The sequence below is a fragment of the Pezoporus occidentalis genome, unplaced genomic scaffold, assembly GCF_034315485.1.
Source record: "Pezoporus occidentalis ecotype Australia unplaced genomic scaffold, CSIRO_AGI_Poc_V1 ctg7, whole genome shotgun sequence".
Classification (NCBI taxonomy): domain Eukaryota; kingdom Metazoa; phylum Chordata; class Aves; order Psittaciformes; family Psittacidae; genus Pezoporus; species Pezoporus occidentalis.
The window spans coordinates 6,842,659-6,858,147 of record NW_026916052.1 but is presented as its reverse complement, the minus strand read 5'-3'; the positions used below and the strand labels follow the sequence as shown (position 1 = coordinate 6,858,147).

At 36.5% G+C, this 15,489-nt stretch overlaps 1 protein-coding gene across 4 annotated transcripts in view; it reads right to left on the bottom strand.

The window, feature by feature from the left end:
* Positions 1 to 15,489, bottom strand: part of PRKN (parkin RBR E3 ubiquitin protein ligase) — a 725,154-nt gene that overhangs the window by 441,269 nt on the left and 268,396 nt on the right. For all 4 annotated transcript variants that reach the window (XM_062641870.1, XM_062641872.1, XM_062641873.1 and 1 more), the window contains exon 4: positions 10,601 to 10,719. In XM_062641870.1, coding sequence (XP_062497854.1) covers positions 10,601 to 10,719 — 119 coding nt within the window. The remainder of the gene's footprint in view (positions 1 to 10,600; positions 10,720 to 15,489) is intronic.

The window sequence follows — 15,489 nt, the reverse complement described above, 5'->3', positions numbered from 1 at the left end:
TCCTGTGCATTAACAGCAAGAATTGATGGGATTTTCCAACATTACCTTTTACAAAAAAAAAAAAAAAGTGTAGTGCTCTACATAATAAACACCTTACTTAAATTGTAAGCTAAATGTGATATTCTAGAGGATAAATTATAACTATTGCACAGTCGAAACATATTTTCTTATATGAGTTGGTATTTTTGGTTTTGTTTGGGTTTCTTTTTAAGGATTTTTAATAGTACACAAAAGTACAGAGCATTTACATAGCCTATCCTATTAGCCCATAATAAAACTAACCCTCAACCTGTCATCTTACAATTGACTGAACTGGTTTATATCCTATAAGGCAGGAGATGTATAAACTGTTCCTTCTGGTGGCACCTGACTGCCCTGTTTTAAATCTATTTTGCTTCCCACCAGAAGTACTGTCATGCTTCAGGCAGAGGCTTAATCTGATGACTTGATGTCGACAGAAAGCTCCATGAGCCTCAAGACTCATGCAAGTAAATAGATAGTCTTTCAGTTTGGTGATTTTTTTTTACAAAATGGTATGAAATTATTCCTAACTGCATTCAGAAGGAGCTTGGAAGGTCTGGATTTGAGCTAAAGTAGATATATTTACGAATCCAGAAGGGATTGAAAATTATTCTCCCACCCTTCAGCACCACATAAAACACCGGGCAAAGTTTTCATTAACCACATTCTTGAGCATTTGCCAGAGTTTGTTAGTTCAGAAGAAAGAAAGCAATCAGACATGAAAGGAACTGAAAACTTCCCCTTACTTCAGGAGATTTATTTTTTTCCATCTGAAACTAAATTTTTTAAAGCTAGCAAATCAAAATATAAAAAGAGTATTAACACCCTGAACAAAAACGTTGTTCAGGTGAAGACACTGCAAAATTGTACATCCTCTTAGCTGCACAGGTAGTAGTGAGTGAACAGACAGCCAAACTGCAGCTCAACATAGTTCAGGGAAATATTTCTTGATTTTCTGAGAACATGCCCTACCATCTATGACATCTCTATCGGTATCAGACAAATAACACTACCCTGTGTTAGTTTGTTGTTTTGTTTTTTTTTCAAAGTGATGGACATTATTCTTGGCAATGCTCCTGGGTAAGGATGAGACAGCAGCATTTTCTGCCGGTGGTTTACATGCAAAGCCAGATGGAAGAAAGCTAGCAAAAAATATCTATTGGTGCTCTTTACAGGAACCTGAGCCATGGGCAGAAAAGCACTGCTCCAGGCAACTGATCATATCTGGAGTCCTCCTCTGGACTTTCTCAAGCGGGTCCACATTCTTCTTGTTCTGGGGCCCCCAGAGCTGAACACAGTATTGTAGGTAGGTTTCTCACAAGAGTGAAGTACAGAGGGAGAATCACCTCCCTCAACCTGCTAGACACACTCTTTTTGATGTAGCCCAGCATACAGTTGGCTTTCTGGGCTGCAAACGCACACTGTTGGGTCATATTGAGCTTTTCATCAACCGACACTCCCACGTCCGTCTTCCCTGGGCTGCTCTCAATCCATTCTCTGTCAGCCTGTACTTGTGCTTGGGATTGCCCTGACACAGGTGTAGGTCCTTGCACTTCACATTGTTGAACTTCACGAGATTTGTGTTGGCCCGCCATTCAAGCATGTCAGTGTCCCTCTGGATGGCATCTCTTCCCTCCAGCATGTCTACTGCACCACACAGCTTGGTGTCATTGGCAAACTTGCTGAGATTTCCATCATATATTATACTAACAAAGCTCTGAGGAACAGTTTAACGAGTTTGACCTTAATACCTTTAGATCACAACCATATCCAACCAAGTCTAAACAACGTAACTTAAAATTAGCTGTTTTTTTTTAGGTACAGAAGTCTGAGTTTTTGCTTACATTATTTTATAGTAACCTAAACCTTTTTTATTAATTTAGTCCAAACCTAAGAAAAAAACCCATAACTTCAGACATGAGGCAAAAATGTACAGATTTGGAGGGGCTTCTTCCACAGTGATGTAGGGACCTGGTTATAGGTTTGTAGAGCTAAACAGTTACATTAATATGTTTTTAATTAGTCATCTTAATTGTCAAGAATATTAAAATATTATAATTAATTGTAATATAAATACAATATTAATAATATAATTAAATATATTATAATTAATAATATATATAAATAATATGATATAAGCATAATATTAATAATATAATTAAAGTATAAATTACATCACCTTCTTAACAGAGATTAAGCTACACATTTAAGAAAATGGTCTGGTGTTTGCTACTTCTGGTACTACAATACCTTAGGTAAATATAGTTATTTTTTCCTCCTGAGCCAGCTGGTGCATTGGATGTTCAAGCACCTTAAAATTTAGGAAAAAAAATCCTGAGTCTTTAGAATTGTTTAATATTCATCATTATAAAAAAGCTGAAATAATGTATTGTGAGCATGATCTCTCTGTACCCCCAGCTACCCAAGGAATAATACTGGGAAGACAGAAGTTGGGCTGTACTTTAATAAAGAAAGCAAATTAGGAGAATTACACACTGGGATATCTGAATTTCAGTGGCAGATGCCATATTAAAAACACACCATTACACAGTCCAAGATTCATTTGTACTATATTACATCCCAGTAACACATGCATAACATATCGTGGTCTCACTGAGTAGAAAAAGGGATGAGAGAGAGACAGATCTGAGAAGGGGGGACTGAGAAGATTTCACTTACAAATACAGCTTAAGATTAGAGTAGGTATCCCTTTAATGTTTAAAATGCCTATGAACAGTCATTGTATCCTCTTTCAACAGAAAAGGCAAAGAAACTTCAGAGAGAGGGCCTTTTTCTTTTTGAGGGAGGAGTTGCTTCATGGAGAGAAGGCTCTTGTTACATCTTGTTAAGACAATGACAACAGAGCTGCCAAAAATCAGTATGTCAGACGTAAACTAAAGATATGCTAATTTTTAATTTCCCTAGCCAAAATAACACCTTTTTGCTGTCATGTTGTCTGCACATACGCCAACAGAGGGAAATAGTGGTCACTCTCCGGTTACATTTCTGCCCTCAAGAGCAGCCCAAAGTAAAGCTGAGTAACTTTTACTCATCACATCTGTTGGTACTCCCCCGCCCCCCAAACACACCTTCCTTTTTTTTTTTTTTTTCCAGAAGTTATACATCTAAACAAGGATGTAAGTAATACAAATAGAAATAGCACAAGACCCATAAAGGAATGAGACAGATAAAGTCCACACTCTCATCTACAGGTATACATAATCCCATGCCACCCAATTTTAAGTGCTCCAAATTTCTAAGAATTTCAGGAGCAGCAGGAGTTATGAAACCCAGGTTCTATTTATTGAAGGATCCCTGATCACAATTCAGAGAATATGCAATGTTACACAAAACCATTTCAAACACAACTAGTACTTTGGACAAAACAAGTGTTACTCTGAGCATGGTATTTTTTTACTAGTCCAGGGGTCCTTTCAGAGGTGTTCACTGACAGGACCAGAGGTAACACGTATAAACTGAACCACAGAATCTGTTGCCTTGAATATGAGGAAAAACCTTTCTACTGTTAGGGTGACTAAGTGCTGATGCAGGCAGCACAGAGAGGCTGTGGAGTCTCCATCCTCAGAGATATTCAAAAGGATATGGTCCTGGGCAACCAGCTCGAAATAGCTCTGCCTGGCCAGGGAGGGGCTGGACCAGGTGACCTCCAGAGGTCCCTTTCAACCTTAACCAGCCTGTGATTTTCTGCTTCTGTGATATCACAGCAACTGAGAGGATAAGATATACTGAACACCATCTGTATTTCTAGGCATACATCTATCTTCTCTGGCACAAAGGGTTCATAAGACATTTGATTCAGAAACTAATGTAAAATTTCTCTGAAAGTAAATTTGGTAACTGTTTTACTTTTCATTTCTGACTGTTGTCACCCAGGCTGGAGTAACTCACTTTACAATAAAGGCCAGTTTTATTTCACAGCATGACCTGAAGTGATACACAACACTGAAGTAATTTTCACTCTTTCCAATAATTGGTTAATTTTTTTACCAGCTTTTAAGACACTTTATAATGTGTAATCTCACTGAAAACACATACTGTAATAAATATTACAAATCACGCATAGATAACTTGGAGCTTCTAATAGAATTAGGAATTAAAATATACTTTTTTTCCCCATTAAAGTGAATGAAAAACCTATGCTATTTTTTCAACACAGAGGCAAAACTGTTTCCTTTGCAAAGTTTATTCTGAATTAAAAAAAAATTGCTGTTTCTGTCTTTTGAAATGGATGGAATAACCTTCAAAAATAAAGTATGTATTCATTTTCATTTATTGTATATACATAAATTAAACAATTGATGTCCAATGCAGTGAAATTTGACTTAAGGGATATTAGAAAAAGAAACTAAAGAGGCAGCCAAAAACTTGAATAAAACTATATCAAGTTTTCTGAATCCTTACAGCTGTTCTTTTCAGATGGAGCTTAGCACTTTGGAGGACCACCTCAATGGCAGTGTCACTATGTAAGGCAGGTGCAAGAGTGAGGCTGTCCTTTAAGGTGCTCAGTGTAAAGTGAGACTTGCAGCCGAAGAAAGAAGTGTAGAAGAAAGAATAAAATGGTTATAAAATAATGTTGCAGTCACCCAATATTGAGCTTTCTTATTCCTATAATTAGTGCCACAGTATCTTAGAAAGGCCCTAGGAACATTTGTTGGAGCAGGCTCTCCATGGCGTGGCAGGATTTTGCAAATTCTAACATATTACCATACGAAACAGATTTTTAAGGTAGAAATGTAGGTTTTTGTTTGGGTTTAAGTTTCTTTTTTTCTTCTTCTGATACTCGTATTACTAAAAGCAATGGAGACACTGTCTGAGCAGTGGCAGAAAAAGATGTGTAGACCCCACAGGATTGTTCTTAGGAAAGCTCCCCCAGTAATCCTGGACTCTGTGTAAGGTCAGAACTAAATTTACTTAATACTGATATCCTTCACCAGGTCACTGCAAGCAATAGGAGAACAATAAGGAAGAGTGGATGACACAAACTTCTCATGAGGATACCACCTGTGGAACTACAGTAGAAATACTAAAAAAATTGGCCTCCTTGGTCAGGCTAATTAGTGTTAGACTCTTCTATGATGGAAAAATATCCATTTCTGGAACAGATTTTGTTACTGGAAACTGTTCAAACTAACAGATATGAGAGAGGTTTTGTTTCTATGGAAAGGTTTTGTTTACCATGGAACTGGACATGAACTACAAACACCATTAGGAAGCAAGACTTACTATCATACTACAGTCCTGCATTAAGTTTCAGCAGCTCATGTTCTGCAAGCCTGTCACTGTCAGATCGGGTCATGAGAGAAAGACGTGCACAAAAATATACAGTTCCCTGTGTTATTTGGGTAGGGAAGGGATCAGACTATGCCCGATTTCTCTCTGGCATCCTGGCACACCTGGGCTTGGGCTACACAACAAAATAACTTATCTGCATCTTCAGATGTTTGTTCACTCACTCTCATAAAACACCGGTTTACTGGAAAAAAAAAATAGGCTTATAATTATGTTGACTTAATATAACTAATGCAGAAGGGTATCTTCAATCTGTTGACATCCTGGAAAAGAATAGGTCCAAGAGCCCTTTTTCTCTGCACTGGTCTTCTCAAAATGGCAGTAACACCAGTGCCCAGTGCTGATAGTTTAGATGTCAGAATTGAGACATTTTTCATTATTTATGTAGAAAGAAGCACATATATTGAATACATGTAATTTTTTGTAAGTACTGCCTTTGTAGGCCTAGTGCAGGGAAATTAAGCTATTCTTGTACTACCACATTCATTAGCCGTGACCCAACAATAAATGGTTGCTTCTCATTTGTTAGTTTGACAAAGTAGCACACATTACAGGGGTAACTTTCTTATGCACAGAACTCAAGAGAAGTATTTTAACACATAGAGTTTCTTATGTGTTAGCTAAAATATATCAAAACCATTTTTATCCTCACAGCAAACATGGAATTTTAGAGAGACAAATAACTGTCATCCAGTCTCAAAAATTCAATCACATTTTTACTATCTCCCCAGCTTTTGAAGGAGATCACACTTTAGCACATTGCACTCCACTGGATGTTTATTTTACAGTTTAGCTTCAAATGCCAAATTGATTTTTTGTAACCTGCTCTCAATATTACCCCAGCAATGGTAAGCGGCAGTAGGGAGAAGCTGCCTCAGCAGCAAGGGCATCATAACTACAGAGGGGCTACTTGTCCCTTTCTCTTTTTCAGTCAGCCTTGCTTGGATGCAGTAAGTAGTACTCCTTTCTTTCTCTGTCACCAAGGCAGGATACAGCTAATTAATTCCAGAAAAAGTATGTGATCGGAAATGAGCAGTGGTGAGAGGTCGTGCACTGTGGAATGGAGTTTCACAATGATGCATTAAAGAAAGATCAGAAGTAAACTGCCTTTTTATTTTATATTACTGAATATCTCTTCTAAGTTTATATTCATTAAAAAGAAACCACCCTATTTATATAACTCAATTAAAATAGGAAGTAAGAACGTGAAGAAAATTACTGTATTAAAGTTCTTTCTTCTCCTACGAAATATGAAAGTAGGAAAATCGAAATACTATGCTACCATCTATTAGGAAGACCACTTAAACTACTTTGACCTGTTATTTGTCAGTCACTTGAAAGGCACTCAAAAGAATAGCACTTTTCCCTTGCACAGCTGCAATGTACCATACAGCCCACACTGACTGACAAGGTACTTAAATGACAAGCTTTTCATGACGCCAGAGAAACAAAAACCCGTAAATGTCAATTTCCCTGTTAGTTTTAAGACTAAAAGCCATAAATGAAAGCAATATTCCTAATATCACAAACACTGAAGGAGCAGTTCTGCGTCAGAGGTGGTTTAACAAAACCCATGAACTCAAGAAGCTCCTCTGGAGCCCAGATGGCAGGGACAGCTACAGGACTGTCAGCACCAACTGTTGAATGAAATCTATGATGTGCTGCAAATTCCAGAAACTAAGTCTCATATCTGCTGCAAGGAGTTAAATCAGATATGAATATAACTCCCCATGTCTAAGAAGAGCTGAAATAATGATGTGAGGTGTAAAGAACACTTGAAAAGTATAAAAGAAGCTGAGTAAAACTCCTTTGGTCCTTGTAATAGAGGATATACTGAAAACTCAACCAGTACTACCAAGGACACAACATGAAGATCTCAAGTAATGAACCTTGAATCCCCACAGTAGAAATGGCCTCACTGTAGCACCTGTGGCTGAGTATGGACACCTAAAGTCTATTTACTGCACTTCAATCCAGAGTCTTACTCTGGTTGAATATATGCCAAATCAGTCAAATTTTACTGTCTTCTATACCAGGAGTATGTCACAGAGTCAGTTACACTGAAAAGTGTGCTTTATGTGTATAGCTTGGTGTATACCAGTCTGCAGAATCAGGCATTTTGTTTGCAGATAGGCATTTTCCTTTTCACTAGAGAGTTAACATTGTGAATGTTAACACTGCTATGGTTAAAAAAAAAAAACCAAAAAGGATTGTAAATGTGATTTCTACAATCAGTATTTTTTTGTGGCTCAGTTTGTTTGTTTGTTTCTTGGAAAAGGAATATCCTTATCATCTAAATCATTGTTTCCGAAACAAATTGCAGTCTTGTATGTATTTGAAGTAAATAATTTAAAAGCTTAAAAGCAGCAACAACAACAACAAAAATAGTGTGAAATGAATGGCTAACATTTTCAAGCTATTTGAATAAAGTTGCTGCCAGCTTGTTGGTGGTCTACATAAAACTCCCACATCCCAATCTTTCCATTCTTTTCTGCTTGATTAATTAGAGAAACTATGGAGAGGTGGTAATTTTGCAGCAATTGATGTTCTCTTATAAGTAAATCAACCTGGTATACATCTCCCATAAAGCATTAGTTCATGAAATGTTCATAAAAATCAACCTAAGTGTCAATTGGAAAATCACAAATTAATTTAAATTACAAATTTAATATTTAGATGGATGTCTTTGGTAATAATAAAAACACTGGGCTTTTTAACTTCACAGAAATACAGCATCATAAATTTACTCTGAGCATCATATATTAAAATGATGCTATACAAATAGGCATGACAGTTAAATAAGGTTTTAGCATAAGGGTGTTTAAATGAATAGGTAATATTTTAATATGTCAGTCAATACACCATGAAGAAAAGAAAGCTCAGTTTAATCAGGTTGGTCATTTGTGGCATAGGTAGGAAAAGGATTAGCATGTAAAGTAAGTTAAGGCTGCCCAAATCTTTGTGTGGGTTTTACACAGGTATTCACTTTCATCTCAATAAAAGAATTAGTGTAACCAGTGCTGGTTTACATGGCGCTTTGCTGCTTATGGCACAAGAGAGCTTATCAAGAACACTGCTGTGTTGACATATAAAGGTCAGGCACAGTTCACAGAGAACTGGGGAAAAATTAATGCAGAGAGGTCTCTAAACCATTAGCAAAAAATAAATGGGACTTAGTACATATTTCAAACTTCCCCAGCTGGAAATATTTTCTGTCTCCTTGGAAGATGAACCAGAAAGTGAGAAGAAAAGAGGTCACAAGGGCCAGGGACATGCCAAATCTCCATGTAATTTCATAACCGCAGAACTGAAGTAGATGGTATGTATTTATAAAACAAACTGACTGTTGCATAGCACATTCACAACAGTAAGTGTGCTCATATTGTAAATACTGCACTTCGTAAGTCCTGAGGACTGCCAGCCCAAAGTGCTGGAATGGCACATCCACTGTCCTTAGTACTGTGCTTTGCTTCAATTTGATAGGAAAAGAATAATAAAATATTTTCTTTGTTTTGGGGAGAAAGTAACAATAACCTTAAGTACAAATTATTTTTGTAGACAATCCTTTGAAAACTAAACCAGACAAAAATCACCATTTGATAATCCCTAAAAGATATTTCCCTTTTATGTATTCTTATGCTGAAGTACCTTCTAAAATCATCTGAAAACTGGGATTTTTTGAATCAATCTTGAAAATCATCAGTGATTCCACTACAAGTTTCCAGTTATTTTCTTTTTTTTCCGGTTACTTGCTTTTCTACTGTAAAATATGTTAACAGGAAAAAGAAGTAGCTGCACTCTGCTCATTCAATGGAAATTATCAGCTTGTGCATATTTATTGTGTTATTGGCCCTGCGTTTGCTGAAAGTATGCAGACCCCTATACATTCCAGACAATCAGATACAAAAAGTGTATTTAGAATATCCCATTCTGGAACATTTTATAATAGAGTTTTATCATAGAGCTATGAGGGATTCTTGGAAGACAGTGAAGAAATTGATTTTTTTACTTTTTTAAGGCTCCAAAATGGAGAACATTATTTAGCAGAAACTGTAAAAACTTAAAAGTTCAGAAATCTATTGAAATCTACTACAAGGATTATAATGATTCCAAACCAATAGGCACAAATGGGATAGTAATAATTTCCAAAAGTTAGCATGCTGAAGAAAGCCACTGAGTCTAGCAAAGGACATGTTTTGTGCTGTCAATGCAACACATAAAAATTCAAACTCATCTAATGACAACAGCAATGTCTTTCAGCAGCACTCACTGCTGGTATTCAAGCTGAGTACAATGTCATCTGTATTTTTATCCTGAAGATAATATCATTGGAAATGTATGCAAAAGTATGGCAACTTCTCTTCTTCTACACTTTATTCTTTTCAGTGAGAATATAGGAGCGGCCTTTTTAAAGTCTCACATGCTATTACATGTAACGACACTGAAGCACTGAGCTACATCAAGGACATGAAGTTGTAATTAACTACTTTACCTTGAAAGACAAATTTAAACACTTGAACATGTGCCAAATTTGAAAGCCTACCCCTAACCTAAAGCATGGTAAAGTCTCCTACAAAACTTAAGCCTCTCACAAATCAAACCTCGTTGACAAACACTGATTTATGAGAAAGGACTCTCATTCCCCAGTAGTACAACCAGTGAAATTCAGCAACACAAAGAAACATTCCTCCAAAACTTAACACTACTGTGCATTCAAGTCAAACATCATTCTCTCATTCTAGAATAGAAACCAAGCTTGACAGACCGACTAACTTTCTGTCCCAGCAGAAGTGAACTTTCCCTTGACTTTACATGCAGCAGCTAGGCTGGAAAGATTAAGATTCCCAACTGCACAGCCACTTAATCCTTCCTTGTCTCATTCCATAATATTCACAATCAAGACATGAACTGAGGTCTTTCTGTGTCCTTAACAACTGCTCCAAGCTTTCTTATAAGCATCCCTAATTACAACTTTTTAATACACACGTATTTGCACACGTGGTACATAGTACCAGGTTAATCATTAAGTTCTTAAAATTTAAAGCTGAGTATTGGAGCTCTAGTCTGCAATGTGTTCCTTATGTGAGCTGGAAATAATGGAGATAAGCGAGTGAAATTTTCAGAATCCTTTGAATTACTCTTCTGAGTTATGATCAGCAAGAAAAAGAAAAAGTAGAAATGTATATATACATGTAGGTAAATAGGTAACATTAGACATATCATTTCCATATACTCCAAAACCTTGAAACAAACACACACAAAATCTTACCCTTGTCAACGTCAGTGTTCCTTGTTTACACTCACTGCAGCGGACCCTGAGTTTCCCAGGTTTCACAGATTGGCAGATACTTTTGCAAAAAACATAGAAGCTGTTGTAACTAGACACACCTGTCCGGAGGAAAAAAAAAAAAACAAAACAAAAAATGAACTAAGATTTTGATATATACTGAAAATCAGCAACAAGCTGTTCTGAGAGGTTTCTATTTGATTCGCAAGTGATAAGTAAAATTAGAAAAAGTTGACTAATTTTCAGGCCTGAAAATAGCTTTGTGATCAACTTATCTTACCTGGTCTAGTTCCTAACACTTTCAGTAACTCCTGCTTCTGGATCAGTAGTTACGGGTGAACTACAACGTTACTCCTAGAAAATGTATCCTGTATTGAGTTTGAGCTTATCACTGATGAGCACCAACTGTAATCTTTGGCAAGTCATGTATGATATTAGTTATCTCAGCTCTCCATAATTTGCATCTTCCTTCTAGTCTAAATTTGTCTAGCTGCAAGTTTTACTGAGTTCAAATTGCATGAAAATTTCCTTGGACAAAGTTTAAGAGCTTGAGATTGGTTTGACTGGTATCACAGCAAGAAAACAAATATTTAATTCAGGAATTTTAGTTTTATTAATGGAAGACTGAAAACCATTTCTTTATTCTTCCTGGCAGCCGTATAACATAGCAAAGTTTGTAGACTGCTGCCAAGATATTAGGCCAAGTAAATTCTCAAGGAAAAATAAATGAAACACATTCTGTTCTGTGAAACTATGGAACAGAAGATGATATGCAGAGAATTGTGTAAGCCTGGGGCAATGCTAATGAATTTAATTTCACATGCAATCCTGATCACTGTTTTGAGTAGATCACTTTTTAGAATGGCTAGTGCTATTCCTTAGAAAACAACAGAAGATTCACTGCATGGTTTTAATCTAGACTACGCATCTCCAAATTCAGAGATTCAAGTTTACTACCTGAACTTGACCTGGGACCAGAATAATTTTTTTAACAATTTTTTTCCGCATATCAAAAGAAATGGTTGTGGAGATTTGACACATGAAGATTGGTGAACTTCATAATCAACAGCATCCCTTTAGAGATCAAAGGTTTTTCACTTTCTTCTTCCCCATTCTCCTACTTCTCCCTATATTTATCAGCGATATACTTTTAGCATATATTTGAATCCCATCATGTTACCACAGTAGATGTAGAATACTAGTTTAAAGCATGATGGACTTGCTTTATTGTTACATGTTCTTCACATGATAAGGGTCTGACCCTGTGTTTTACCACAGAAAATACCTATCAATTTCATGTTACACCTCTTCATAGGTGTGCCACAACAAATGTGCAACTAGTTTCCAAAACTCAACTTCAGAGAACCACCTCATCCAAAAAAATTTTTTTTCTAAGAAAAAGTATGTAAGTGACTTCAAAGAAGATGCACACTGCTGAAAGAATAAATCTTGTAACACTTTTTCAAGTATTTGGAAACATAAATTACATAGGAGTACATCAGTGATGTATCCAGTATTAAGTTAGTTAACTGATCTATCAAGTGTTTTCAGTAGGCCTCCCCGGGGACTATTAATGATCAGAGCAGAACATAAAACAAAACAGAATTTAAACTGAATTCAGGTTTTGTGGAAAATTAAAATACGTCTATACATTCACATACATAAATTTTTCATCTAAGTACAATTCAAAAGGTTGAAAGCACACTTCTCAAAGCAGTCAAAACCACAGTTCTGAGATTAAAATAGTTATGCTAAAGTATTTAATATATGGTACAATGTTGAGAGGTGAATCCAAACAAAAGATGACATTTGGATCTCTAGTCATTCATATTTTGCCTGAGGCTCCTAAAAGAGGATTTATTGCACATCTGGATTAGACTCTATTTAGCTAGAATCCAGAACAAAAATGTAAGCTACAGTAGTGCAAATGAGGACAAATACACTTGCAAATGATTGAATTTTATCTTTGGTGGTTCTTATATACAGGATAAGCAGGTCAGTCAATAAAACAAAAGGGTAGTACCTATAGCACAGTTCAAAGGAAATGCTACATAGAATCATAGAATCATAGAATCATAGAAGAGTTAGGGTTGGAAAGGACCTTAAGATCATCTAGTTCCAACCCCCCCTGCTATGGGCAGGAACACCTCACACTAAACCATGCCACCCAAGGCTTCGTCCAACCTGGTCCAACACCGCCAGGGATGGAGCATTCACAACCTCCCTGGGCAACCCATTCCAGTGCCTCACCATCCTTACAGTAAAGAATTTCTTCCTTATATCCAAACTTCTCCTGTTTAAGTTTTAACCCGTTACCCCTTGTCCTCTCACTACAGTCCCTAATGAATAGTCCATCCCCAGTATCCCTATAGCCCCCCTTAAGCAAGAATGCTACTTCTAGTAAAGACCTACAATAAACAAGATTATTTCAGCCAATTATTCCTGACTCGGTCTCAAGTGCAGTAAGTGAGACCAGAGCCCTTTACCTATTTTGGTATCACCAGTCCTCTCCCATTGCTGCAATTTCTTATGCAGGCAGTCTAATGAGACTGATGTCTGCTTGTATTAACCTGAGTAGATCTGTCTGCCAACACTCACTGTTCTAATTTGGCCCTGCTCACCTGCCATGACCCTAATGACCCTTCCAGTCAAACAGAACCATGCTATCGAGTACATAAGCCCTTACAGAATAAAATATTTTGTTAGTTGAGCTGACACTTTTCCAGATCCAGGCCCCCAATCACTGATGTCTCACACCCCATCTCACATTTTATACCAAGTTTATTTCAAGCAGTAAACTACTTGAGGAAGGAATCATGCTTTCTGCCTGCTTTGTGCTCTAAATTCATTCTATCTGGACCAAGAGATAGAATTATATTATTGATAATACTCTGCAAAATATTCATAGGATAGTGTAGCATAAATCAGTATGACTGAATACTGCAGTAAAAAACAGCAGTCATAGGAGATGCCTAAAATGAGTCATTGCTGATTTACTATAGAGGATAAATCATATGCATTAACTTGATAGTTACACCATGCAAAAACAGACTATGTTAGCTCAATACTCATTTTTCCTAGCACTTCTTTTTTTTTTTTTTTTTGTCAATTTTCATGAATATAAAAAGTGCCCCAAACTTTAGCAGGAAGGTGTAAATGGAGATTTTGAACAAATCATTCACCATTTTATGCAGATATGCTGATTTCATTCCCACAAAGTGCAGTTACATCATTAGGTGTATATACTGAGCAGCATCACCAGGAGTAGTGAATACTGAATTAAAAATGCAAATGCTGAAAGTCAGCATACAGTACTATACTGATGGCCAGCATTAAACTCTCTACTAACTTGTTAATGTTACTGCGTATTTTAGCATGGCCCTTGGCTGCGACATCATCCCCTTGAATTTCTTTTTCAGAGAGGAACTGAAAGAAACAGGAACAGAGAAATCTGCTTTATGCATCAGGTCTGACATAGCAATATCAACAAGAAATGTAACTACGGCACCGTGCCAGGAATCACTGAAATTACTACATAACCATCCTTAGAACCTTGTCTTTCCTCACTCAGTCATGGTCTATAACATTTCATGAAGCTTCCCATTAATATTTTATAATATTTGCACTGGGCAAGAATGTGCAGGCAAAGCAAATTACAAGTTGAAAAAAACAGAATTCCCTTTATAAATGCTGATTCTGATACTTAACATGAGCATTAACACCATAAATAAATAGATTATAACTACTAGTCTTTTTTTGCAAAAAAGTAAAAAAGATGCCATGAGAAATTTGACCTTACAAACCTGAGTTTCTCATAGGTCCAAAAGCATTTTCAACATATGATCATCAGCTTTTTAAGAAGCCATCTCCCATAAGTCAAGCTTCAGATAAATCTGACTTGGAAACACAGAAATAAAATCTCTTTCATTTCATTGACACTTGATGAATTAGCAGCCAAATAAATAATTTCAGTCTGCATTGTTGACTTCCTCTCTTAACTTGTTTCAATATAGCAAAACGCATTTAATGCACAACAACCTGGCAATACTGGACTACCTTAACTACTCTTTGCATTTGGTGACAACACTTACGGGACTGAATCTTTCAGGGAAAGCAAGTGAATGTCTCCTGTCTGAAGAGAAATGCCTCGCCTACCTACAGTCATAGAGAATTCACAACCTCCTTCCTCAGGTCATCTGTGTTAGTATTTTAATATCTTTGTCTATAAGAAGGTACTTTCATTTCTAATTTTCTGTGCTGAAATTTAACAATTACATTCTCTACTTTCCACCATATATATGGAAGCCAATTAATTTTCTTTCTCTTTAGAGCAGGCTTTTGTATTGGGTAGATATATTTTTATATATTAGATACATTTTTGCATAGATTAGTCAACCCTAATACAGTCATTCCATTCTTACATGTAATACTCCCTAGAGCTCAAAATATTCCACTTAGATTTTTCTTTAAATTGTTCTAGGTGCAGCTCCCTAAGCTTGTCATAATTTTCCAGCTGAAGACTTTGCCATGCTGAGCATAATAGGGTTCTTGGTCTCAATCTTTTTTTTCTTTTTTTTTTTTTTTTTTTAAGATCTTGAAGATTATACTTCTGTTTATCTGTTTCTGTATATTATTTTGCTTAACATTATGGGTGTAACTGTTCCTGGTTACTGTTCAGTCTATGATCTAAAATTAACCTCCAAACCCCTGTCTACTTTACTTGTAGTCCATTCTGTATTTGTGTTGCTAAATACTGCCAGCCAAGTGCAATACCTTATGCTGGCCTCTTCTGGGCAAAATGATGCTTTTTTCTAGACTATGTTTCCAACTTGTTGCGATCATTTTACAATCCCAGGATGTCCTCCCATTTA